Below are 24,654 nucleotides of genomic sequence, written 5' to 3' on the forward strand. Positions count from 1 at the left end.
GGAATCTATGCATTCCTGCAGCTATCCAAGGTTTATAGCAATAGGTATATTGCTGAGAAATGGACTTTAAAACTTGACCATATGGTTAACAGCTCTTCCTAAAATTATGCACAGGTAGACATGTTGGTTCTTGTACTTCTACTCACCTATTAGCTTGATTTTCTTGTACAAAGGGGTAACAGGTAATCAAGTAGCTAGGAATAGGAAGAGCTTCGACACCACCACCATTTCCATCATTAGGAAGAGCCATAGGAACAAGTGTCTCTGTACCCTTCTTCTGGGGTATAAATGGCTCTACCTCTGCTGAAAGCTGGATATCCTGAATAAAAGTGAGGAAACCCATTATTCTTAAAATAAATCAGCAGCAAAAATTTCACAATCATACATGCACATAATTGAGTTTATTCCACAAAAATGCAGGGTTGAAGATTCCATACTCTCACAGCAACCTTTGTGTCAAGATCAACATTGGGAAGAAAACACAATAGGTAGTATTCCAGCTATATTCTATATACGCCTGTTAGTTACAGCAATCCACAAGATTAGTATGGTTTATAAAAACTTTTGCACATTGAGTATTCATTTATGGTTAGTATAATTAAAGGTTGCACTTAATACTGCTCAAGGAAAATGCAACATTAGAATACAGTTGTGCAAAAAGGAAAAGTTTTGTACACCAAATAATCAAAGTTATTTCATTGCTGTCTCTGATCCGATTTCCATTCCCATAAGTGAACATGCAAGCAATAAATCATCCTAGCACACTTGCAGCTTAAGAGTAGAAATAAACCTTAGGTCATATAAACTCCCATTCATTATTCCATTTGATTTGTTAAATAATCAGATGGGTATCTTACAAGTACAGAAATCCATCACCACACTGACAAATCTCTGAAATAAGCCAAGATATCTACACATACAGAATTACTATTTGCTCAATAAAGACACACATTCTCTTCATAGGAACACACAAACCTAACCAACTCCAGAGAGCTTCAGGGCTCCAAGTGTGTGTGCAGGAGTGCCACCACGTACAAAGCACTGCCCTCCAATGACAGGTCCATCCTTCAAAGTTCCATAAGCAAGCCAGATTGACTGGTCAATTATCAACAGTGCCTTGGAGTACTCAATACTTGCGTGGTTCACTTACCACATTACCAAGCCTGCCATAGAAGTATGACTCAATTCTGAATTTCCATCTCATTTCACCCCCCTTCTGCTCCCCCAGAATGATGGTTACTAGTTGGTTGTTAAGACAACTGAAAAGCATGGCTTGAAGCATCACTATATGAACAGCAAGTACCTCAAGTGATATAGCAAGCAGCAAAACTGACCAGAAAGTATGAGTGTAATGCCATCATCTTCCTGACCACAGCAGGAACACAATCATGCTTCGTGTAATGGTACCATCATATGGAGATGCAGAGCATACTTGCCGTTCTGAAACTTCTCATGGTAGGTGTTGAGTACTGAATACATGAGTACATGTTCTAATCTGGTAACATCTTCCAGCAGTAGTCATTCCAAGCATGGTGGAAGGAGCTAGGTAAGCGACTTTGTGCTGTACCAATCACCTGGATGTGCTAAATGTCGAAGTCCGATAGTGCATACCACCAACTGCTTAATCCAGGTTCGTGAGGCTGAATTCCCCTCCAAGGTAGTGATAAGCCAGAGCCCTTCCACCCTGCAGTGCTTCCCCTGTTGCTACAAATCCACCTCACAAATTGGGTTTAGACCTCACGTTCAGTTCCTCTCCCAAATGGTCCTATTGAGATCAGAAGCTCACTTTACAAGGAAGTAAAAGAATGATGTGTCCAATTTCTGTAAAGACATGGGCTCCAACGCAGCCTAAATGGAGCTGCTGCTCCTCTCCTAGCATAGCATTGCCTAGACATTAGCTAAAACAGCAGTCACTTTTCACTTCCAAATGTAAGATAGATAATGGCCCTGAAATTCTGGCCTCCCCGGGTCCGTACGAAGTTTGTACAGACCCGGGAAGGCATCGGAAAAGCCCGTTTTCGGCGCACAATGCGCATGCGCTGAAAACCGGCTTTTCCGATCTGTCAAGTTTCTGGCTTGACAGATCTTCCGCAGATTGGGAGCAAGGACATTTGTTAGTGCAAATTTCCGATATTTACGCATACAAATGTCCTCAAAAATCTTGCGTCTGAAAAAGCAAGCGCATAGCCTACTTTTACAGGCGGGTGTTTTAAAAAACACCAACATATAAAAATATCGTTATGAAAACATATTTTATTAAAAACCCTCCCTACAATGGTAAGTTTATTTAAAAGAAACTTTTGTAAAAATTGGGAAAATATATTTTTTTAAAGACATTAAAAACTTTAAATGAACGTAGTGTATATTTTCTATTTCTTTTTATTAGTGTTTTGGGTGTTTGGGGCTGTTTCTCAAATCAATGTAATAGGAGTTTAGGACCTTTCGGAACTCCTATTACTATGATAATTTACCTGATTGGCTACCCAGAGCCACGTGACTCCAGCTCCAGGCCTGCGCACGTCCTGACGTGCATGCACTGCGACGCGCAGTCAGCTCAGGCCACAGCATCGGAAAGTCGAACGTGAGCAGCAGCTTAAGGTAGGTGCGTATTTTTTCTCAAAAATGCCCACGGAAGGCCAAAACAAAATTTCAAGGCCATTATCTTTTACATCTTTGAATTCAAAGTTTAATTTTTGAGCAGTATGCAACAGCATCAATAGAAAACATTTGATATTGAACTTACCAACTGAATAGGTTTTATACACTTGTGTAATTATACAGTACTTAAAATAGTTCTATTTTTTAAAGTCTGTAGCTACTCCAGTGCAAGTCTATTCTGAGACCACAGCTCCTTTGTGGTAAAACTGACATTATAGAAATTTTAGTTCCAACATAATTTGGTCCCCATTATGTCACCAGATGTTCCAGTTCAGCTGAAAAATTATGACTTACAACAATTAACTTTCCTCCACAGGGGAGATTTCAATTTCAGTTGTTCAGTATGGCAAGGCAGGTGGAGGGGACGAAAAAGATGCTTGAAGTGCCAGAGACAATTCTGACTTGGTAAGTCAGAGCATATGGTGTCTTAACTGTCTGGTCACCCTCTGTTGGTGCTTCTTTCCTCCTCTCTTTTTGAACTTCTCCCTCTTTCCTTTCAGGCGGCAGAAAATGGGTAGCATGGTGTGGCTGCCACATTCTCTCCTCTCACCCACCTCCCATTCAGCCCTTTCTCTTTCCACCCTATTGCCTTCCTACACTTTACCCTTGCACAATCTCTGCCTTCTGAATCCTCCCCTCTATCTCCACCTTCTCAGCCTCAATCACCTCCCCTCCACTGTCCCCTGCTCCCACTCCCATTGGCCTCAATTCTATTTCCTCTTTTGATTGAGGCCTCTATTCTCCTCCAAATCAGGCCAACACCCTCATCACCCCTCTCTCTGCGGTCTTTTGGATGAGACATTAAACAGAGGCATCGTCTGCCCATTACACTATTTCAAAGAGCGGGGCAGTTATCTCTGGTGTTCTGGCCAATATTTATCACTCAATCAACATCACTAAAAAAAATTCATCTGATCATTATCACATTGTTTGTGGGAGCTTGCAGTGCGCAAATTGGCTGCCACATTTCCTACATTACAATAGTGACTACACTTCAAAAGTACTTCATTGGCTGTATAGCATTTTGGGATGTCCTGAGATCATGAAATGTGCCATATAAATGTCTTTCTTTCTAACCTTGTATTTGCCCCTCTGCCTGACCGTCAAACTCCTGTCAGCCAGATCCCCTATACCACCATCAGGCTGGTGCCCTATGTCTCCCCTTTGACCTGACCTTTGCATCACCACTATCCCCTCCCCTCCATTAGGCTGAATGCAAAAGCAATTTAAAACATTAAAATTATAGTCCTGTAAGTAGAACATAGCGTTAACGAGTGCCTTAAAAAAGTTGCCAGTTTCCAAGCTGCTGTTGGGAAACAGACGATAAGACTGTTGAATCAAACAAGAATGAGGGGCAGTCTGATGGGACTGCATGTGGAACAGCTATAGCAGCCCAATTGACAGGTGGGTCAGCAGCTACAAAGAGGAAGCCAGGTGGCACCATGCCTGATGGATGGGTGGGCAGGAAGCTGGCACCAAGCCCAACGATCAGGGCAAGCAGCCCGAGTCCCAAGCTTTGTGACAGGAATGGACAGTGAAAGGGGCTGAAAGTAAAATATAAATAAACTTTTAAAAAGTTGCAATATAAATAAACCTAACCTAGTGGAAAATCATAAAAAGTTTAATAAATTTGAAAGAAAAAACTCTGCAATGCTACTGAGAACAATGGGATTGGAGGAGCAGCAGCACATTGCACTTGAAGGACTGAAAGGTTAATATAATGGTAAGTGTACATACTTTATAGTTAAAATGCCCAAGTACGACCAAATAGTGAAACAGGAACTGTGACAAACGAAGTATATGCTAGGTGTAAGATGTAATATATAGATAGAGTCTTATAAATTGAAACCTATTGTACTTCACAACATAGTTTTTTGTGGTTTTGAGACCCCTTGGGTACTAGGTGTTATTGGTAACTAACTAAATCCAAGCATGATGAAAAAATGAACTCAAAAGATGTATATTTCTGTCCTGTTTATCATACTAACGTTCATTAAGCACCCAGTGCCCAAACAATCTGCTAAACTCAAAATATACACCACTGTTTTCAGTAGTTATCCAAATATATTTCTAAAATCAACTAATCAATAATATAAATTCATGTTAAGTATCAAAATACTAACATTTGAAAAACAGCTCGAGTAACTAACAAATTTTCAAAAGTCTTGCATGCTCTTAAAGCGCAAAACGAAATCCCGCCTGATTAAACTTCCAACCATAACATCATGCACAATCTTGTCAACCCACACACTGCATTGCCATTTAATTTCAATATACAAAACAAAGGTTAAATACCTAGTTTCAAAACACACACTATTTACTCGACAGTAAAACAGAACCACAATTGTAATCTTTCCATTTTCGTGTTTTTTTGATTTATGAATGTACACAAAAAAAACCTGCAAAATGGCAATGCTGTGTAGGAACAAAAGGAAATAATGGGATAAATTCAGCAGTCTACATAGATCATTATTTTTTAAATGAACAAGATTGCAACAATTACAACTAAAGTACAGCACTGGACACGGAACATTTCAAGCCAGGTGCATGTGGCCATGCAGCTCCCCACACGGCTCATCCAAAAGAGATAGTTATCAACTCCAATTTATGCAACAGTAATTTTCTTCCATCAGGGTGTCTATTTATAGTTTTCTTGCACTGAAATTCTGCCATCATCAAGTTCAATTTCTTTCTATCTAGAATTGCTTAACTGCCCAATCCTAAATGAAGAAACAAATTAAACCCATTTCGGCATTTATTTACTTTCTAGTACCCATCAGAAATGTTGTTCAATATTTGCACAAGCTGTGGAAAACACGGAGGAGCTGCTCAATGAAATCTTCTATGTGGAGGGGGAACCGAGTGGCACAGTGGATATGACAACGGGCTTTTACCAGAGTCTTGTGTTCAAATCTGGACTGATGGGACAAAAATCTCTGCCTTATGTCAGTTATGTCACAATTAGATTGATGGCTTATCGAATAAAATATGGATGCTAATAAAACTGATTCTACAAAAGTACAAATTGAGATGTAGCTAGTTCCCAACTTGGGAGAAGAATAATGAATGGACTATTTCTGTGTGGTAATATAAATTTGATGTTGAGAATTCGAGTACAAGTGGGCTCAGGTTCCAATTTAAGATGGGTTTCCATAAAATAATTAGAACTATATTAACTGTAATTTAATATTTATAGTTCCAATACTGAGTTATGCATAGTCTGAATCTGGTTACTTATTCAGCTTTAAAAAATATATACTTGGCCAAACATTCAATTTTACAAGTCTGCCCAAGCAGCCAGTGCTCTTAAAAAGGCTTCAAGTTATGACTGCCAAGGCAAACATGACACTACACCATAATAATGTACAGCAAAGGAGGCATCAATTTGGCCCATTCTGTGTTGAGTCTTTGCTACAGCAATCCAAAGTTAATCCCCCTCCCCATAGCCCTGTATCTTCCTCTGCTTCAAATGCTTATCTACTTTTCCCTTAAAAGATGCATTCATCTATGCCTCAACTGTTCCCTGTGGCATAAAGTACATAAAATGCATAAAATACATTTATCCTAACCCTTCCCCCCTCACTCTGCTAGCAACCTTTTAAAAAAAAAACCTGCACCACTGACTTCCCAACCAGACAAAACAGTAATTTCCTTTTCAATTTATCAAATCCTTTTCTAATTTTAAAAGCTCCTATTTATGTTACTCTTGGCCTTCTCAGTTTGTGTAAATAGTCACAGTACACAAAGCCTCTCTGCATAACTATAGTTTTTCATTCCTAATATTAAACTGTGTATTACTCAAAAAAATGTGTTTCTAGAAACAGTCAAAGAGTAAGAAATGCAATTATAGAAACATAGAAAATAGGTGCAGGAGTAGGCCATTCGGCCCTTCGAGCCTGCACCGCCATTCAAGGAGTTCATGGCTGAACATGCAACTTCAGTACCCCATTCCTGCTTTCTCGCCATACCCCTTGATCCCCCTAGTAGTAAGGACTTCATCTAACTCCTTTTTGAATATATTTAGTGAATTGGCCTCAACAACTTTCTGTGGTAGAGAGTTCCACAGGTTCACCACTCTCTGGGTGAAGAAGTTTCTCCTCATCTCGGTCCTAAATGGCTTACCCCTTATCCTTAGACTGTGACCCCTGGTTCTGGACTTCCCCAACATCGGGAACATTTTTCCTGCATCTAATCTGTCCAAACCCGTCAGAATTTTAAACGTTTCTATGAGATCCCCTCTCATTCTTCTGAACTCCAGTGAATACAAGCCCAGTTGATCCAGTCTTTCTTGATATGTCAGTCCCGCCATCCCGGGAATCAGTCTGGTGAACCTTCGCTGCACTCCCTCAATAGCAAGAATGTCCTTCCTCAAGTTAGGAGACCAAAACTGTACACAATACTCCAGGTGTGGCCTCATCAAGGCCCTGTACAACTATAGCAACACCTCCCTGCCCCTGTACTCAAATCCCCTCGCTATGAAGGCCAACATGCCATTTGCTTTCTTAACTGCCTGCCGTACCTGCATGTCAACCTTCAATGACTGATGTACCATGACACCTAGGTCTTATTGCACCTCCCCTTTTCCTAATCTGTCACCATTCAGATAATAGTCTGTCTCTGTTTTTACCACCAAAGTAGATAACCTCACATTTATCCACATTATATTTCATCTGCCATGCATTTGCCCACTCACCTAACCTATCCAAGTCACTCTGCAGCCTCATAGCATCCTCCTCGCAGCTCACACTGCCACCCAACTTAGTGTCATCTGCAAATTTGGAGATACTACATTTATAATCCCCTCGTCCAAATCATTAATGTACAATGTAAACAGCTGGGGCCCCAGCACAGAACCTTGCGGTACCCCACTAGTCACTGCCTCCCATTCTGAAAAGTTCCGATTTACTCCTACTCTTTGCTTCCTGTCTGCCAACCAGTTCTCAATCGATGTCAGCACACTACCCCCAATCCCATGTGCTTTAACTTTGCACATTAATCTCTTGTGTGGGACCTTGTCGAAAGCGTTCTGAAAGTCCAAATATACCACATCAACTGGTTCTCCCTTGTCCACTCTACTGGAAACATCCTCAAAAAATTCCAGAAGATTTGTCAAGCATGATTTCCCTTTCACAAATGCATGCTGACTTGGACCTATCATGTCACCTCTTTCCAAATGCGCTGCTATGACATCCTTAATAATTGATTCCATCATTTTACCCACTACTGATGTCAGGCTGACCGGTCTATAATTCCCTGTTTTCTCTCTCCCTCCTTTTTTATCTGCTATAAGTGGCTATATTTGCAAGCAAGGAGGCAAAACTTCATCAAGACTGACTAAAATAATGAAACTGTTATTGTTTTTAAACAGACAAATAAAGATAAGATCCCAGTCAATAAGCACATTGCAGACTGTGGAGGTTACATTTTCAGTACATCTCTCCAAATAAACAGAAAGTTTACTTTATTATTGAATTAACATACGCATTAACAACTTTGACACTGGGATCCTACCGGCTGGGATATTGAACACCAAACTGAAATTGAGCAAAATTATTTTGTAGAAATGTGTAGCTTCCATATGGGTTAGCCATGCACTATGTAAAATGGAACCCAAGACAATTTAATAGTGTAGTCCATCAGCCGTTCAACTTGGGCCATCACCCGAATCCTGTCCATTTTTAATCTTACCTACTCCCTGTAGAACTGGAATTGATCAAATTCCCTTCTGAATATATTTCATGTAGGTATATACTACATTAAATAGCAATCTACTCCATAAATTGACAACTCAGTGAAGAACACCAATGCATAACAATTGCTAATGAATATTACATTTTCATAAATGTAATTATTTTTCTTCAATTTTGAATTCTCTTTTTAATTCAAGAAGTAATAGGTTTGCATTTGAAAAATATTTTGTGTTCCTGACCAAACCTTACCAATCTGTGATTGTAAAAAGATATTGGCCCGAAATTTGCATCTGCGGTGAAGCGATGGCACTTGCCACTGACCTCTTAAAAAAAGCTGCGCACAATCTAGCAATCTCTGTGGCATCAATTTCAGTTGTCCCAACCTTTGTTTGAATCTGGCGCCAAATCAAGCCAATCTTAAGCGTCTAGTCACAGGGATGTCATCAATAGAAAATGCTGGAAATCTCAGCGGGTCAGGCAGCATCTGTGGAGAGGAAGCAGAGTTAACATTTCGGGTCGATGACCCTTCGTCAGAACTGGAGAGTGTTCGAAAAGAACAGATTCTTAACAAGCACTGAAAGCAGTCACCCAATCTATGCTTGGTCTCCCCAATGTAGAGGAGACCACATCATGAGCAGCGAATACAGTACACTAAATTGAAAGTACAAGTAAATTGTTGTTTCACCTGGAAGGAGTATTTGGGGCCCTGGATAGCAGGAAGGGAGGAGGTAAAAGGGCATGGAAATATGCTGTGGTAAGGGGAGGGAGTGCTCTGGGGGGTGGCTGCAGAATGGACCATGGTGTCATGGAGGAAGTGGTCCCTTCGGAATGCTGAGGGTTTGGGGGGGGGGGGGGGATGTGATTGGTGGTGGAATCAGGTTGGAGGTGGTGGAAATGGCGGAAGATGATCCGTTCAACGTTGAGGCTGGTGGGGTGAAAGGCGAGGACAAGGGGAACCCTGTCATGGTTCTGAGAGGGAGTGGAAAGGGTGGACTCCCTCTCAGACATAGAGTTCAATAATTTCCAGAGCATAACTGCTGCCAATCTTTGGCTCCCTTCTCCCCATCCCCTGAGCCTGTTTCTTTTTTTCTCCATGTCTCTAATGTCATTATCCTGCCATCCACACCCTATCTTGACTAATGTTTTTCTAACTCCTAGCATTACCAGTTCAATTTGGCCCATCATCCCTTTTTTGTCTCTCCTGTCCCACCCTATCACAGACCTTCCCTTTTGTTCTTTCTTCCCCTCCCCCTTGTTAAGAATCTATTCTTTCTGAACACTCTCCAGTTCTGACAAAGGGTAACTCTGCTTTCACTTCACAGATGTTGGCTGACCTGCTGAGATTTCCAGCATTTTGTTTTTAATTCCAGATTCCAACCTCTGCAGTATTTTGCTTTTGTATTAGTGATTGCATCAAGCTGGCTAAATAGCTGAAGAATTCTCAGACAGCAAATCAGGAGTAAAATGCACAGATTCTAATTAATTTTTTATAAATTTTACAGAACTAAATAAAGATTAGGACATACATATATGATTTAGAAGCTGAAATATCAAACAAATGTTTAAAAATATATTCAAAACTTGTAATTATTAATCATTTTAATGGAAGAATTTAATAGTCCACAAATATAAAATTAAGTTTTTCAGGGCTAGAATGGTTGTTCAGCAATCAATACACCTTCAAAAACCCAGTTACACCTCTTTCAACAGGGCTTAAAGTTTTATTTTTTTTTAAAAAACCAGCAATATTCCATCATAAAGGTTTTGTCCTTATGTGATTTCAACTGATTTCCGACTCTGGGGAGTTCCACCTGTAGCAGAGTAGGGAACGAATGATTGCAACTTCAGGATTCCCACGTTTATGTGCGCATGTGCTAAATCCTGAAATTGCGGTCAGTTTCAGAGGGGTAATGATGCCAAACACTGACAGTTTCACCGTCATTACCACCGCAAAATCTGGGCCATTACTATTATAGTTTAAAGTTTTATAGAAGCGGCAAAAGTTGGTGATTGGCAACTGGTGTACAGTTCTATAGGAACCATTACACCAATAACACTTCAATCTTGAGAACAGTAAATGTAGAAAAGTTACAAGTCTGCAGCATAATCGTTCTACTACTGCTGCACAATGCAGAATGGAATTGCACTGTAAAATGTTTGCCACCACCACTACAGCAAAAACTTACAATGTCATAAAATATGGATGTTTAGTACATAGGTAACTTAGTACATTTTAAGTGGAAGAATCCTACAGTCGAAGCTACAAAATTAGACCCAGAGGTTTTGCAGCAAAATTTTACAATGAACATCCATCAAGTACAGATTGTTACAGCAAAAACTACAAATTGACAAGTTACATTACAATATTACGCATAGAACAAAAAAATAAGTTTTAAATAAAAATGATTTCCTGCAGTCAAGCGATCATGCATCACAGTTTTTATTTTACAATGCAACAAAAATACAACTGAATACATCAGGGCAATTAATATGACAGCACATGCTACGAACGAATTATATATGTCCCAGCCATTGTGAAATATGCAAATGTAATCTTTCATTAGCTACAAATGCAACCAAATTTCTTACTGTATTTGTTCCACACATGTCTATTGCTTAGTAGCAAACCGAATACAAGGAAAAAGATCAATGGTATAGTCTACGGGAACTAAATCATCCTTTACCTGTAATTTACAAAACAATCCTTCCAGCTTCCTATTATCAAGTTGGCTAATTCACTATATATTAGCACATGTTGGCACACTGGATTACTAGTTTCTGTAAATAAAACAAAACAAAACATTAGTGTTTTCTGATACTGTTATAAAGTAATCTGTAATTAAAAATGTCTTCAAAACTGCACTCATTGTGTTTAGTACTGGCTTCCCTGATACCCCAATAACTTTGCTTTGTAATCCTGTCAATTATGAAGATTCAAATCACACATATCATCTCTTGAAAAATGGTTTACATTTCATGGAGATGTCACATGCAAGAATGGGGCAATGTAAAACTGCACCAAAATCTACACATTAGTTTCCAATTTGAAGTTAGCAATGCTATCTCAAATTACTGTACATTGTATTCTATAAACCATAGATTTTCAAACGGGAATCACAAACTCAAGAGAATCAATGGTGGAATCCCAGGTGATTCCCAAGCCCGTCAGATTTCTGTCTGGAGAATTGAGCATTTTTTTTTGTAGAATGTTATTTATATTACTGTATCCTAATAAACATTTTCTGCAAATCTGGTATAGTTTTCCATTGAGTAGCTGACACTGTATTAGAAATTAGGATAGAGGTGCTGGGAGTGAAGCAATAATTGCAGGGAGTCTTCCACAAAGAAAAGTTTCAAAGTCACTGGCTTAAACAATGAAGAACAGAATGCTGGACACTTTGTAGCCCTCTGGTATTCATACTAACTTTATTAACTTCAGAATAAGAACAGAGGAGCTTTCCTGGTCCAGGTCAACATTTAGGCCTCAGCCAACATCATTAAAAACAAATTAACTGATCATTTATTTCATTGATGTTCGTGAGACCATGCTGTATGTAAATTTGCTGCCCTATCTGCCTTACCAAGGTGAGGGTCTGGTAAATAGCGTGGACCCATTCTTTTTCTCTTCCTGCATCAGCCTTGGCTCAGTGCTAACACTCTCACCGCTGAGTCACAAGGTTTCAAGCCTCAACACATAGGCCCCAAGTTTCCACACGCGGCAAAACAGGCGCCCCTCCGAGCTGCGCACCCGTTTCTCGCGCCGAAAATGGCGCCCGAAAAAAAACGCGCTATTCTCGAGCGCTTTGCAGCTCGATGTCAGCTTGGCGCGGCACCCAGGGGGTGGAGCCTACCACTCGCGCCGATTTTGTAAGTAGGAGGGGGCGGGTACCATTTAAATAAGTTTTTTTCCGTGCCGGCAACCCTGCGCGTGCGCGTTGGAGCGTTCGCGCACGCGCAGTGTGAAGGAAACATTGGCACTCGGCCATTTTTGTAGTTCTTTGTAGCTGTTCAATTTTTAAAATTTTTTAATAAAACCACATTGCCCTTCCATGATCAGCACTGAGGCTTCTTGCAGCGGTGAGAAGGCTGCAGGAAGCCTCAGAAGTTGAGGCAGCCGTTTCCCGATGGGCCCGACCGACGGCAGGGGGGCCTCCCTCCCCCATGCCGTCGGGAATGGCTGCCTCAACTTCTGAGGCTTCCTGCAGCCTTCTCCCTGCCTCCCCCCCGCTGCCGTCGGGAACGGTTGCTGCCGTCGGTCGGGCCCTCACTGCCTCCCCTCCCCTCCCCTGCCCTGCCGTCGGGAACGGTTGCTGCCGTCGGTCGGGCCCTCACTGCCTCCCCTGCCCTGCCGTCGGGAACGGTTGCTGCCGTCGGTCGGGCCCTCACTGCCTCCCCTCCCCTCCCCTGCCCTGCCGTCGGGAACGGTTGCTGCCGTCGGTCGGGCCCTCACTGCCTCCCCTCCCCTGCCCTGCCGTCGGGAACGGCTGCTGCCGTCGGTCGGGCCCTCACCGCCTCCCCCACCCCTGCCGTCAGGAATGGCTGCCTCAACTTGAGGCTTCCTGCAGCCTTCTCCCTGCCTGAAACACTTTCACATAGGTAGGAACATGGTTTATTTAATCTTTTCTTTGCTTATAAATTTTTATTCAGGTTGGAATTATTTGTATAATATTTGTATAAGTATAACTAAGGATTTATTGTAGAATGTAATGACTTCCCTTCCCCTTCCCCACCCCCCCCCCCCCCCCCCACCCCCCCACCCCCACCTCGTTCCGGACGCCTAATTTGTAACCTGCGCCTGGTTTTTTTACTGTGTAGACAAGGTTTTTTCAGGCCTACAAAAATCTTCACTTGCTCCATTCTAAGTTAGTTTGGAGTACGTTTTCACTGTGGAAACTTTCAAATCAGGCGTCAGTGGCCGGACACGCCCCCTTTTGAAAAAAAAATTCTGTTCAAAAGTGAAACTGTTCTACATGACTAGAACTGCAGAAAACTTAAATGTGGAGAATTGCGATTTCTAAGATACTCCGTTCTCCACCAGTTGCTCCTAAAAATCAGGAGCAAATCACATGGAAACTTGGGGCCATAGATTTGAGCCCATAATCTACATCGACACTCCAGTGCAATGCTGAGAGTGCTACACTCAGAGGTGCCTTAATTTGGATGAGACATTAAACCGAGACCCCATCGGCTCTCTCAGATGGATGTAAAAGATCCCATCGCACTATTCGAAGAGGAGCAAGTGAGTTTGCCTGGTATCTTGGTCAATATGTATCTCTCAAATAACCAACACAACTAAAACAGATATTCTGGTCATTTTTCTCATTGCTGTTTGTGCTGCCTTGCTATGCGCATATTAGTTGTCGCATTATAACAGTGACTACACTTCAATGGCTATAAACCGCTTTGGGACATCTTGATGTCACAAAAGGAGTTATACAAATTCAAGTTCTTTTCATTCTTCATTCAATGATTGACAATCCATGTTCTGCTTGTATTGTTCTATTTTAATTGCCGCTTTTCTCCCTCTATTTCTCATGCTTTTGTGTACATGGACCTCATGGACTAGAAATTCCATTTTTGGTGATAGCATATTTTTGCGCCAAAAATACCGCTTTCACTCCGCTACCGCTATGAGGCCTAAAATTCATGCTTCAGTTCGCCCAGCGGTACAAATAGGCGCTGCACGAGGATTCGTGGCGCAAACCACGAATTTTCTGCAACTGTTCTCCGAGGCCGATACCCCTGCGAGGCGCGCTTTGGGAGGGTGGGAAAATCCTCAACAAAAAAATTGCAAAAAACACATTTAAAAAAAAAATCACAAAACATTCACAAGACACAACTATTGAATTGCTGCAAAAGAATTAAAAAAATAAAAACTTTAACTTTCCTCTTTTGCAGGGGCTGCAACACAGATTTTTCCCAGGCGTTTTCTTTCGTCCTAACTACAGGTGCGCTGCGAGCCAAATTTTTGGTGGGAGCGCTATTTCGAATCTTGCACGCCGGCAGTCCTCTCCCCAGCGGTACTTAAAAACTGTCGGTGCAAAACTTCTCCGAATTTACCGGTTCGCCATTTTTACCCCAAACAGCAAAATATCGCCCAAAAAACGGGCGCAAGGTGGTGGCCGCATTTTTAGCCCCTCGTCTTTTCACCCACCCTGTAAACTTTGTGCATTCTACAGGTCTGCATTATATTTTATTTTATATAACCGGTTTCTCTTCAGCAGTTTGCAGATCATTTATACTGTATCTGCTACTGCTTCTCACCCCCTTTTTCCAACCTCATTAAAATACCAGTTTATCTCTGAGCACTCAGTCTTGATAAAGAGTACATAGCCAACCCATCATAACTGGTCTATTCTCTTTATAAATGCTGACTGATCATTGTATGTTCAATATTTTCTGTTTTTATTTTAGATATCCAGCTTTGTTTTTATTTTATTCGTATAAGCATATTGTAGTAAATAAACAATGGTAAACACTAGAGATCCCATTCACAACTTCAACTAATCCATTATATCATGGATAAGATTATTTTAGTCACCTTTTATATCATGACGCAAAAGATCAATATGAAATAAAAACAGAAAATGGTATAATTGCACAGATTAGTCTGTATATAAATTCAAATACAAGTTAATGTTTCAGGAAATAGCACGGCGAGAGTGGGAAAACCACAAAGGACAGGCCAATACAAAAAGGGAGGAACAGCAACAGTTAGGGGTCAAAAATTGAGCCATGCCAACAGCTATTACACTGATGCAGCCTAGTAGACCTCGCACCTCCCAGTTAGGTTAGGGGTTCCTGCCCCTATTCCAGACCTCGAGCTCACAATCTGGGTTGAAACTTCAGTACAGAGCTGAAACCTTTGTACACTGGGACTGTTGCATTCTCAAATGTTCTGCTCTTCAAATGAGGCACTAAATGGCGGTCCTGTCAGCCTGGTCTAGTACTTCAAAAGGACATGGTCCAGTATTTATGGTCAGCGGCGAAGCAAAGGCCTCGAAATAAGCTTTACACCAACATTTCGTGACCTGTGTTCGGGCTTTCTGACAGGTAATTCAAATCAATGGAGTATAGTGAGAATTCCATAGTGCGAGCTGCTGTGATGTCAACAAGCTCTCGAAGCAACCAATCAAAACACACAATTCTCAGACAGCGAACCAGGAAGTGGGCAAGCTCTTTAAAATTTTCAACTTTAAAAAAATGTTAGAGCGAGCAAAACAAGATTGGGGCTCCAGTTTCTTAACATTTTTTATTTTTGATTAAAATGGATAAATTTCACATTGTACAAAATTAAAATTAGTTTTTCTGGGCCATAACCTTTTGTTTAGCAGTCAATACGCTGTTAAAACCCCAGTTACACCTAATCCCTCTGGGTCTAACTTTTATTGGGGTAGTCAACCACGTAACTTCTGCGGAAGAGCCGAAGTTTATCAGTTTCCACAATTTGAGAGATTTCTCCGATTGCCGATTCTGTGGTGGTGGGGCGACACAGCGCAGTCTGTGGAGGAGCCGTGAATGACAGACCGCAACTTCAGGATTTCCGCATTAGGCTGCGCATGCGCTAAACCCCGAGGTTGCGGTCAGTTTCAAAGGCGAAATGACGGCGAACGCTGGCAGTTCACTATCAGGACAGAAAATTCTAGGCCAGTGTGTGAAACATTTTAGGGCATTTCAAAGTGGCTTAATAAGGCACTATATAAATGAAAGTTCCTTCTTTTAATGGCCTTAATACCATGTAGAACTTGCAAAATTTGTAATCGTTATTCCTGTTTTGAAAGATGGGAGAGAGAATAAGGAAGGGCAGAGAACCTGCTTAAATCTACTATCCAACAATCAATGTTCTAACTTTAAAAAACTTTGCATAACACAGTTTAAGGTCAACAACAGAAACCTCACAATTTTTCAGCAATAATTAAAACTATTAAGAACCCTATTAACACCCTGATAACTTGCAATCAGCATGCATGCACAGGAATTTAAAGAGCATCACTAAGAGAAGCTTACAGAGATTCATGCTGACTCATGAAGCAAGTGTGCAACCAACTGAGCCAAGCTGCCTCTTGTAGCAAAGATAGTATCAGGATTGAAAGGTGAAATATCAAGTGAGGAACGCTTTAAATTATTAGAGTCAAATTAAAAGAAAACTGCTATGAAATGTCTCAATTTAACAATGCGAATTTTAAAACACATTTTGGAGTCAGCTTTTGTAAGCTACTGGTGAAAGAAAAAAACATTTTTAGTTTTGTAACAAAGCAAATTTGTGGAAAAGTCCTATTCAATGCTTCTTTGTAGATTTTTATGGTCACAAAAACAACAGATACTTGAACAATTAGAAGGAAACTGTGAGCACAGCTTAACCTGTTTAAAATGTTCCTGCATATTAGTGCTCATTGCCTGTTTTATGCACCTCTTGGAGCTAATTGCTTGAGATGTGTCGGTAATGTTCAGCATCTTTTACTTTAAAATTAACATGAGCCAACAAATGTATCTTGCTCAAACAAGTTCGAGAGAGAAGGAAAGCAACTTTTCCACAGGTTTATGCCAAGCATATCAGATGATATACAATAGCAGACAAAGATTGATACTTTCACTCGTGAAAACCTTTTCACCAGAAGGTATTTGAAGTGTCTTTCACACGTAGAAAAATTAAAACGCAACATCAAAATATTTAACTTTAATATTCTCTACCATATTTGCAATATAGAATGAATGTTCTCCTGCAATCTAATGAATGCAGCATTCAGCCCACTAGTGAGTAGGACCTACACAACTCTATTGGCCATGTGTTACTTTGCTACATTCCCCACCATGGAATAAATGCCATGTTTAATGGATACCACGCGCCTCCCACATGCTGCAACTTCAGAACATTTCAGACATTTGGATTCTTTGGAATAAATTAATTTCCATCAAAGTTTATGGTTCAAATGTGACCCCACAAGAGACTGAACCAAGAATGGTGGAAGACATTTAAAATAGGTTTTTCATCTTTAGAAGGAAAGAACTTAAATTTCAATTATTGTCTAATTAAAGATCTAGTTTTAAAACTAGAGAAATAGGTGACAATCCATGATCATATTGAATGGTGGTGCAAGCTTGAAGGACCAAATGGCCTACTCCTGCACCTATTTTCTATGCTTCTATGTACAGATACAACTTACTTGAATGAAAACACACGGACATGTGGGAAGTGAGATATAATACATTTGGGGAGGGCTAACAAGGCAAGGGAATACACATTAAATAGTAGGGCAGAGAAGTATCGAGGAACAAAGGGACCTTGGAGTGCATGTCCACAGATCCCTGAAGGTAGCAGGCCAGATAAGGTGGTTCAGAAGGCATACGGAATACTTGCCTTTACTGGCTGAGGCATAGAATATAAGAGCAGGGAAGTTATGCTTGAACTGTATAATACACTAGTTAGGCCACAACTCGAGTACTGCATGCAGTTCTGGTCACCAAATTACAGGAATGATGTGATTGCACTAGGGAGGGTACAGAGGAGATTTACAAGGATGTTGCCTGGACTGGAGAATTTTAGCTTGGAGGAAAGATTGGATAGGCTGGGTTTGTTTTCTTTGGAACAGAAGAGGCTGAGGGGAGACCTTTTTGAGGTGGATAAAATTAGGAGGGGCCTGGATAGAGTGGATAGGCAGGATCTATTTCCCTTAGCAGAGGGGTCAACAATCAGGGAGCATAAATTTAAAGTCACTGGTCGGAGGTTTAGAGGGTATTTGAGGGGAAATGTTTTCACCCAGAGGATGGTTGGGGTCTGGAACTCACTGCCTGAAAGGCTGGTAGAGGCAGAAACCCTCACCACATTTAAAAAGTACTTGGATGTGAACTTGAAATGCCGAAAGCTACAGTGCTACGGACCAAGAGCTGGAAAGTAGGAGTAGGCTGGATAGCTTTGTCGGGCGGCGCAGACACGATGCGCCGAAATGGCCTCCTCCCGTGCTGTAAATTTCTATGATTCTTTAATTCTGTTCAGTCATCAAAATTCATGTACAAAACAACAAATTCTAATACATTAAATAGTGCAACCTTATATACCAACTGTTGAAACCATTTCAGCAGGAGTCACACTATTACCTGTATATGCTGAACTTTATACAAGATTCTTAAGCATTCGTTTTACAGCACCGGTTTTGATGCCAAAAGACAAACTTAAAAGAAACCATTGTACTGGAAGATTTTAAAACACTGAAGTCATTAGCAGATGCACAGAACAACAAAAAATATATAAGAAAAAGAACACAATTGGTGAAGACAGGCCTGTTCATTCCATGGAAATTCGTTTAAGTAATGTTTATTAATGGGCACATTGTTAAAGAAAGGCATGCTTGTGCCACACTGAAATGGTCATTGTAGGACCTATGGGGATGGCGGGACAAATCAGATACAGGGGCAGAAGAGTGCAATGATGGACCAAGCACCATCATGAAACAACAGTGCGTTTGGTTCTCAGTAATTGCGAGAACAAAGCAGGAAGAAATGCTAAACCAGCCGAGGGAGGCTGACACACTGTTGAACCTTGCTTACTTAACATAATGTAAAGGAATTTACTCAAGATGTAGGTGGTCAAATTGGTCTGTTGCCAAGGAACAACAACTCTGTTCATAACAAAGCATGTAGTTGAACTCTCACTGCTTATGCATGGCAACATGAATATGATCTGTAGAATATTAGAAATTTACGTCACAGAAGGAGGCCATTCGGCCCATCGTGTCTGTGCCGGACGAAAAAGAGCTATCCAATCTAATCCCACTTTTGATCTCTTGGTCCACAGCCTTGTAGGTTACACCATTTCCAGTACATATCCAAGTACCTGTACTTTTTAAAATGTGATGAGGGTTTCTGTCTCTACTACCCTTTCAGGTAGTGAGTTCCAGACTCCCACCACCCTGTGGGTGAAAAAAGTTCTCAACTACCTTCTCATCCTTCTACCAATTGCTTTATATCCATGACCCCTGGTTATTGACCTCTCTGCTAAGGGAAATAGGTCCTTCCTATTCTCGCTATCTAGGCCCCTCATAATTCTACACACTAGCTGTATGCTCTCTCCATCATCCAGCCATCCAATAAGAATGTGCACCTATCAAAACCATTTCACTATTAAATTTAGGTCACACATAAAAGATATTACTGTTTGAACTGTGAAACTTTCACATTTTCCAAAAGCTTTGCTGTAAATAAATTAATTACTTTCCAGCTTTAAATAAAAGTTCAGAATAAATAATGAACATGCTTAAATGAGTCATGCAGGACCCAAGAGAGCAGAATCAGTGTGTTGTCTAACTGAGAAAGGTCCTTAATATTAATAAAGATATTTGCCCTGTGAAACTTTCAGTTTTTCTAACCTTAAACAGCTGTAACACATGAACAAACTTTATGGCTGTAAATAAAAGTTCCAAATAAATTATGAAGATGCTCAGAAGTGAGACATGCAAAAAAGAAATAGTTAACTTTACAGATGTGCTGACAAAATGCCTTGACCACAGACCTGAATTCTTTCAACCTGCTGACACAATGCAACTACCCTGCCCAAACTTTAAGTTCTTCTTCCTCCTGCTCGAGTGTCCATTATTGTCCTCCGCCCTGTAAAGCACTCAGACATCTTTCTGTATGATATGAGCGCCACAGAAATGAAAGTTGTTATATTATTTACATTTGTAGCTTAAACATAGAGCTCAAAATTAAGTATATTGTATAGATGTGATATACATTAAAGTCAGCTGTACACAATTTTAAAATTAGCACAGCCATGTGGCATGATCTATCTGCAGGCATACAAATTACATTAGATTAAAACGCTATAGATTTCACTTACATCCATACTTTATGATAAAGGTTGTGTTAACCTTGAACTTGGCAAGGAAACAGAGATTTCTAATATTTGTACATTGAGACACTGCCGGTGGTGTCATTACACATGGTTGCAAAAATGTCACCACATATAATTCTTTCATAAGCAAGTCAGATCGTGTGTTACAGTCCAAGTGTAACCTTAATCTTTAACAGAAAACAAAACATCTTTGCTCAAGACCCACAGTAGTAAGTTGATAGAGACCTTTACATTGATGTACACAACAGAAACATGGAATATGAGGTGATGCAGTGTCACCACAGTAACTTGCAAAATCTCAAGAATGCAGGTTTGATTTCCCAGTACTCGATCTGTGCTGCAAAGGAAGAAGCCATAGCATCTTCCTACAGTCTATGGAGGTTGGGAAAAATGATCAGCAGCCTGCAAAGAGGGCACTGGCAACGGTCTGGATAGATCAATAAGATTGCACTCCCTCTTGGCAGCAGAGGTGTGGGACCTAACAATAGACAGGGAGGTAACTAAGGATGTATGCTATTCATTAGATGGTATATCCCCTCAACAACAAACACTGACATTCATGATCAAAAATGTAATTACAAAATGTACACCAAAAATATTAGAGTCCAAATATTCTGGAGGATCCCTTATTGGCTTCAAAAGCAAGTCTGTCCTGCAGTTAAGTACTTACCGCCCCAACCATATATGCACAAGTTGCAAATGTTAAATTCTTGCACCATTAATTTTTCATACAAATGTTATCCATAACCAACTATTAAGATGGCTGCCTCGATGGATAAATGCACTGCCTAGTGTGAAGTAGAGCCAGAGAGGCCAATTTGATCCCAGCACTATGCTGAGTTAGCTCAATGAGGACAGCAAATGGCACTACAATTAGCTTCAGATACCTTCTACTATGGAGTTTTTTTTTTTTAAAATGGCTTTTAGAAAGGGTTCTTCCGAAGAACAGAAATAAAAAGAACTTGCATTTATTTAACACCTCTTATGATTTTAGAACATACCAAAGCACTTCACAATCAACTAAGTGCTTTTGAAATTGTGGTTATTGTTGTAAATTAGGGAAACGCAGCAGCCAATCTGCACACAGTAAGGTCCAACAGCTATAAGATAAATGACCAGAGAGTCTGTTTTAGTGATGTTGGTTGAGGACCGCCTTCTCTGAGGTTTTACTGAGGCAAGGAGCATTTGCAGGCAAGTTTTTTTTTAAATCATAGATTGTGCAGAAATTTTTCTTCAGAAATTATAGTACTCGGGCCATAAAGCAGTCAAATGCCAAAAATGGCTTGGAGACTGTTTACTGAACTTTCCAGCTGCACCGTCACTTATAATGTACTGTACATGCACATTCATGCATTTACAAGCAGGTATGTTTTGCCAACTGAAATAGAGCCTTCTAAAATTACAGGGCATAGAACACCTCTATGCCTTCATATATTACTGAAATAAATTTATCGAGTGCATCACGCTCCTCAATAGACTACAACAGAGTGCCACAGGGCAGTCCCTACCCAGGATAATTCATTTTCTTTAAAAACACACATATGCACAGTTGTTTTGAAGTCAAGTATTGTAGGAAAGCTCTTTTACATCTAATAGTTCATTTTAATCCCTCCAGATGTACACTGCTAAATTCATCTTGTTTGTTCAATTTCCCAGAAAAGGAAGTATTTTATACGGCTATCAAATGGTATAACAGACACTGCCAGAAGTGTAACAAGGACTAGTCTGGTTATTACTGGAGGACTTGCAAAAATTGCACTAGGAGGGCATGAACAAGCAATGACAAACTTAATGTAGTCTCATCAGGCATACCCCAGCAGCCCTGGTTGAGCAAGTGACCGTGAACTCTAAATTTCTGCAAATAAGATAAAGCAGTTTGGGCAGCAACACAATCTTGAAGGCAACTCCACAGGAGGAGAAGCAATGTATGTATATTCAAATATCATGATGCATTTTTCACAAACAAAACTGAAGTATTTACAAACAAATCACTCCTTTCAGCGTTGGTAAAAGTGCCGCTGTACCATTCTCGCAATTTGAATCAAGAATGGAGTCATTTAAAACAATGTTATCCTATGTTAAGCTAGCATCCACGTGGCCAATTGAAAATCTAGATGTGGGTAATTGTATTTCTGATCAGTAAATTTAAAACAAGACGGCCATTAGGCATGAGATCTCCATACTCCTATTTGGATTCTGTATGCATGAGTAATTTAAGCTTTTTGTGTGCAATCATTGGTAAAATGACAATACAAAAATTGGAGTGTGTTTCTTGATTGTTGAGAGTGCTTCACTTCCTTGGTTATCAAATGACATTAGATGTTTAAGTAAATGTACACATGAAATACATTTACGTGTATTGCGAGTGTATGCAAGGTGTATTTTACTAAAATTAGTGCATGCGACTAAAACGGTCATCGTAGCCACACCTGTGTTATGGAGGCCTGTTCTAATGACCCGGAGACAAGTTCAAATCCCACCATGGCAGCTGTGGAATTTAAATTCATTTAATTAAATAATTCTGGAATAAAAAGCTAGTATTAGTAATGGTGACCATGAAACTAGCGGATCATAAAAACCCATCTGGTTCACTAATGTCCTTTAGGGGAAAAAAAACTGCCGTCCTTACCCGGTCTTGCCTATGTGTGACACCAGACCCACAGCAATGTGGGTGACTCTTAACTGCCCAGTGAAATGCCAAGCAAGCCACTCAGTTGTCAAGATGGCAGCTCACCATCTCCTTCTCAAGGGTAATTGGGGTTGGGCAATAAATGCTGGCTTTGCCAGCATCACCCACATCCTGTGAATGAATAAGAAAAAACTTGGAGGCTGTTTGGTAGCTACAACAGTAGACTGACAGGAAAATTCTCAATGTGAGAGACTGAAGCTTAGTTGCCAGGGCTGGAGTGATTCACATTTTTTCCCTTGCATGAGAGTTTGTACAATGTGGTCAGGTTGACAGATGGGGATTCCTCCCTGCATGGTTCTCTATTATTGTGTATGTAGGCACCTTGTTAATGACTCTACAAGGCAAGAGTATGGTACTTAAACTGTGAAGACTGTAGTCCTTTATTGCAGCTCTTAGGAGTGAGGACACTAAGAGGTGAGCTCCCTTTTATACTGGGTTACCTGCAGTGTGCAGGTGACCCTTAGGTCTCCAGCAGCAGCACCCTCTGGTGTACAGGCAAGGTGTGTACAGGATGAAGGTACATTCAGTATTACAGTACATCATAACATTACATCATAACATTGTAGGCATGCATACATAACATCTATCATCCATGGAATGGCAATAAATAGCATGAGAGGATGTCTGCTGGGGATTTGCCAATCTCCAAAAAAAAAAGGCAGAATGGACTGAGGGTTTAATCAGGAAACATTTTTTTTTAAAAGCAACAAGTTTTAAACTGGTGCTCAACAATAGATTTTACTGAAGAAAAATGTTGTTACCTCTTAAAGCTAGGTACAGTATTATGGCCCCAAGTTTCCACATGATTTGCTCCAGATTTTTAGGAGCAACTGGTGTAGAACAGAGTATCTTAGAAATCGGAATTCTCCACATTTAGTTTTCTGCAGTTCTAGTCAGGTAGAACAGTTTCACTTTGGAACTGAATTTTTTTTTCAAAAGGGGGCGTGTCCGGCCACTGACGCCTGATTTGAAAGTTTCCACAGTGAAAACGTACTCCAAACTAACTTAGAATGGAGCAAGTGAAGATTTTTGTACGCTTGAAAAAACCTTGTCTACACTTTAGAAAATCAGGCGCAGGTTACAAATTAGGCGTCGGGAACGAGGTGGGGGGGGGGAGGGGGGCGGGGAGAAGGGAAGTCATTAAATTCTACAATCAATCCTTAGTTATACTTATACAAATAAATCCAACCTGAATAAAAATTTATAAGCAAAGAAAAGAATAAACCAAACCATGTTCCTACCTGTGTGAAAGTGCTTCAGGCAGGCCTTTCAGGCAGCGGTGTGGCGTCGGTCTCGGGGCAGGCAGCAAGCAGCGCTTCAGGCAGTGGTGTGTAGTCGGTCTCGGGGCCAGGCAGCAAGCAGCGCTTCAGGCAGTGGTGTGTCGTCGGTCTCGGGGCAGGCAGCAAGCAGCGCTTCAGGCAGCGGTGTGGCGTCAGTCTCAGGGCAGGCAGCAAGCAGCGCTTCAGGCAGCGGGTTGACGTCGGTCTCGGGGCAGGCAGCAAGCAGCGCTTCAGGCAGCGGTGTGGCGTCAGTCTCAGGGGCAGGCAGCAAGCAGCGCTTCAGGCAGCGGTGTGGCGTTGGTCTCGGGGGCAGGCAGCAAGCAGCGCTTCAGGCATCGGTGTGGCGTCGGTCTCGGGGCCAGGCAGCAAGCAGCGCTTCAGGCAGCAGTGTGGCGTCGGTCTCGGGGCCAGGCAGCAAGCAGCGCTTCAGGCAGCGGTGTGGCATCGGTCTCGGGGCCAGGCAGCAAGCAGCGCTTCAGGCAGCGGTGT

At 41.1% G+C, this 24,654-nt stretch overlaps 1 protein-coding gene across 6 annotated transcripts in view; it reads right to left on the reverse strand.

The window, feature by feature from the left end:
• The window catches only part of secisbp2l (SECIS binding protein 2-like), a 72,085-nt gene that overhangs the window by 36,511 nt on the left and 10,920 nt on the right, over positions 1-24,654 (reverse strand). For 3 of the 6 annotated variants that reach the window (XM_070858385.1, XM_070858381.1, XM_070858380.1), the window contains exon 2: positions 147-319. In XM_070858385.1, coding sequence (XP_070714486.1) covers positions 147-319 — 173 coding nt within the window. Of the gene's footprint in view, positions 1-146; positions 320-8,669; positions 8,833-11,032; positions 11,127-24,654 lie in introns of those variants that run through there. The other 3 variants (XM_070858383.1, XM_070858382.1, XM_070858384.1) reach the window with 3 other exon arrangements.

This window comes from Pristiophorus japonicus, chromosome 17 (assembly GCF_044704955.1).
Source record: "Pristiophorus japonicus isolate sPriJap1 chromosome 17, sPriJap1.hap1, whole genome shotgun sequence".
In the NCBI taxonomy this organism is placed as follows: Eukaryota; Metazoa; Chordata; class Chondrichthyes; family Pristiophoridae; genus Pristiophorus; species Pristiophorus japonicus.